We start from the raw sequence: 2,683 nt of genomic DNA on the forward strand, positions 1-2,683 counted from the left end.
ACAAGGAGTGAGTCCATAGATAAATGTTTTCATTATCCAACACTTTTCTGTGTAAATTACTTTTTCCTTTCTTGATTCAATTACTCCTTACGATTTATCTCCTGTAACTGATGCCTTCTCTCTACCCACTTCCCCAAACAAGACCACAGCTCTTCCACATTCATTCTCCCGAACACTAACAATGTGTGCTCATTATGCAAATAGTTTTATCAAAGATTTATGAATAGTGAAATATAGTCACAGTACTATGAAAAACAGGAAACAGTTTCAGAATGAAAGTGAAAGTTGCTCAGTCAGTGTAGGATTCTTTGCAATCCCGTGGACTATGCAGTGCATGGAATTCTCCAGGCCAGAATAGTGGAGTGGGTTCCCTTCTCCAGAGGATCTTCCCAACCCATGGATCAAACCCAGGTCTTCCACACTGAAGGAAGATACTTTACCAACTGAACCACAAGGGAAGCCCGGGTCCCTAAATCTCACAACCGTGTCCCACACTTATTTATTGATCATATGCTCTTTGAGTCCTAACATAATAACATGTTTCTGAGCATCCTTAATGCTCATGCTCTGTTCTCTGAAGTACAAACACTTAAAAGCATTCCAAATTCAGGTTTTTAATTTTGCAGAAATAGTAATTTCCCCTTTTGAGCAAACCATCTCTATATGAACCCAAAAGACTTTCTCTTTCTGATAACAACAACAGCAAAAGACAATCAAATTGTTTTGCTAAAAAGAAAAGAAAGGAATACCCAGCTTGAGAAAAATTCATGTCATTCTGAGACAGAGGAGAGTCAACTTTAAATCAGGAATGTTTTCTTATATTTCATGTTCATTGAAATAGAATAACATAATCAAGAGTGTATAGAGTATACTGAAGAATAATACATTTGAAGTCAGAAAGATCAGAAGTTAGTCTATAATTTTTCTTTCTAAAGCTGTGTGACTTAAAGTAAATCATTATCCAGTCTTGGATTCACTTTCCCACCCATGCAAGACATGTATTTTGATGATTGGCTATGTGTCAATTTGACTCACAAAGGTGAAAAATAAAACTCTTCACCAAAAGCTTATGGATGGGAAACGGATTGTCCTTGATACCCTTAGAACCATCAGTCTCTGGTATTTAAAGAAGATATATTATTGCCATATGGGAAGAGTAGAGTATTTATCCTTATTTATCCTTATTGCAAGTTGATAGATAAAAACAACCCTAGAGATATGTTTTCAGTCTAGCGCTATGTAATTCACTATTTGGAGACCATTCATCTTTTCCCAGTGGAAAAATAATTTCAAAATGATAATGAAAAGAGATAATATATTTGCTATTTAATGTTATTACTATGCAAGAAAAAGAGATGACATGTATCTTAAAACAGTGAAAAAAATATATAAATGGAAATAAATTATATAAATAGGACTCAAATTTATTTAAGATACTAGGTAAAAAAGATAACAAAAATATGGTAAGAAGATTGTCATTAAAATTAAACACTCAACATCACTGTCCTATAACACATGCACACAGAGAGTTCTAATTAAAACTGTCTCATACTCAGTGTTTTTCTCAGAGCAAGTTTAACATCTTTGTTCCTCAAGCTGTAGATTAATGGGTTCATCATAGGAACCATATTGGTGTAAAATACAGAAGAGATTTTCCCCTCATCCATAGACACAGCAGAAGGTGGTTTGAGATACATGAATGCCCCTGATCCAAAGAAGAGAGAAACAGCAATGATGTGCGAACTGCAGGTGCTAAAGGCTTTGGACCTGCCCTCTGTGGAGCTGATGTGGAGGATGTTGGTGAGGATGAGACCATAAGAGACAAAGATGGTGAGACTGGGCACAATGATATTGATGCCCACTACAATAAACACTTCCAGCTCACTGACGTAGGTACTTGTGCAGGAGAGTTCAAGCAGAGGGAGGATGTCACAGAAATAATGGTTGATGGTGTTTGCATCACAGAAGGTCAGTCTCAGCATGCATCCAGTGTGAGCCATGGCACCAGAAAATGCCATCAAGTAGGAACCAAGCATAAGGCTGGAACACACTTTAGGGGACATGGCAACATTATACAAGAGTGGGTTACAGATGGCCACATAGCGGTCATAGGCCATTGATGTCAGCACATAAATTTCAGAAATGATAAAAAAACTGAAAAAGTAGAGCTGGGTCATGCACCCCACGTAAGAAATAATATTCTTCTTTGATATGAAGTTAATCAGCATTTTGGGTGTAAATACAGAAGAATAACAGAGGTCTATGAGAGACAAGTTAAAAAGGAAAAAGTACATGGGGGTGTGTAGGTGTGAATTCAGTGCAATTAGGATTATCAATCCCAAATTTCCCAGCACAGTGACCATGTACACTCCTAGGAACAGGAAGAATAGAGGGAGTTGGAGATCTGGCTGGTTGGTTAATCCCAACAGAATGAATTCGGTCACAAAAGAGCCGTTTCCAGGAGCCATTCTTCTCTAAGGTGATCTGTGAGCACAGAAGAAAAAGGTTACATAGAGAACAATGACTCAATTTTCACACAGTATCTCCTCTCACAAGTGTGGTGTTTGGGCTGGGGATATCTGAAAGTAACCCAGCCTGGACTTATGGAATTGTCTTACCTACTCTCTCATGGAACTGTGTTACCATTATCACGAAACAAAGTGACAGGGAATTTTGCTTTTTT

The 2,683-nt window shown here is 37.6% G+C and overlaps 1 protein-coding gene across 1 annotated transcript; it reads right to left on the bottom strand.

Annotated features, from left to right (window-relative positions):
- Window positions 1-1,535: 1,535 nt before the first annotated feature.
- On the bottom strand, window positions 1,536-2,468 carry LOC120874363 (olfactory receptor 145-like). Its single transcript, XM_040255738.1, has one exon. It carries the CDS (start codon window positions 2,466-2,468, stop codon window positions 1,536-1,538), a length of 933 nt encoding a protein of 310 aa, XP_040111672.1.
- Between the last annotated feature and the right edge of the window lie 215 nt (window positions 2,469-2,683).

The sequence above is a fragment of the Oryx dammah genome, unplaced genomic scaffold (genome assembly GCF_014754425.2).
Source record: "Oryx dammah isolate SB20612 unplaced genomic scaffold, SCBI_Odam_1.1 HiC_scaffold_15, whole genome shotgun sequence".
In the NCBI taxonomy this organism is placed as follows: domain Eukaryota; kingdom Metazoa; phylum Chordata; class Mammalia; order Artiodactyla; family Bovidae; genus Oryx; species Oryx dammah.

Coding starts and splice junctions, on each gene's coding strand:
- LOC120874363 (XM_040255738.1), bottom strand. CDS start 2,468: ATGGCTCCTGGAAACGGCTCTTTTGTGACCGAATTCATTCTGTTGGGA.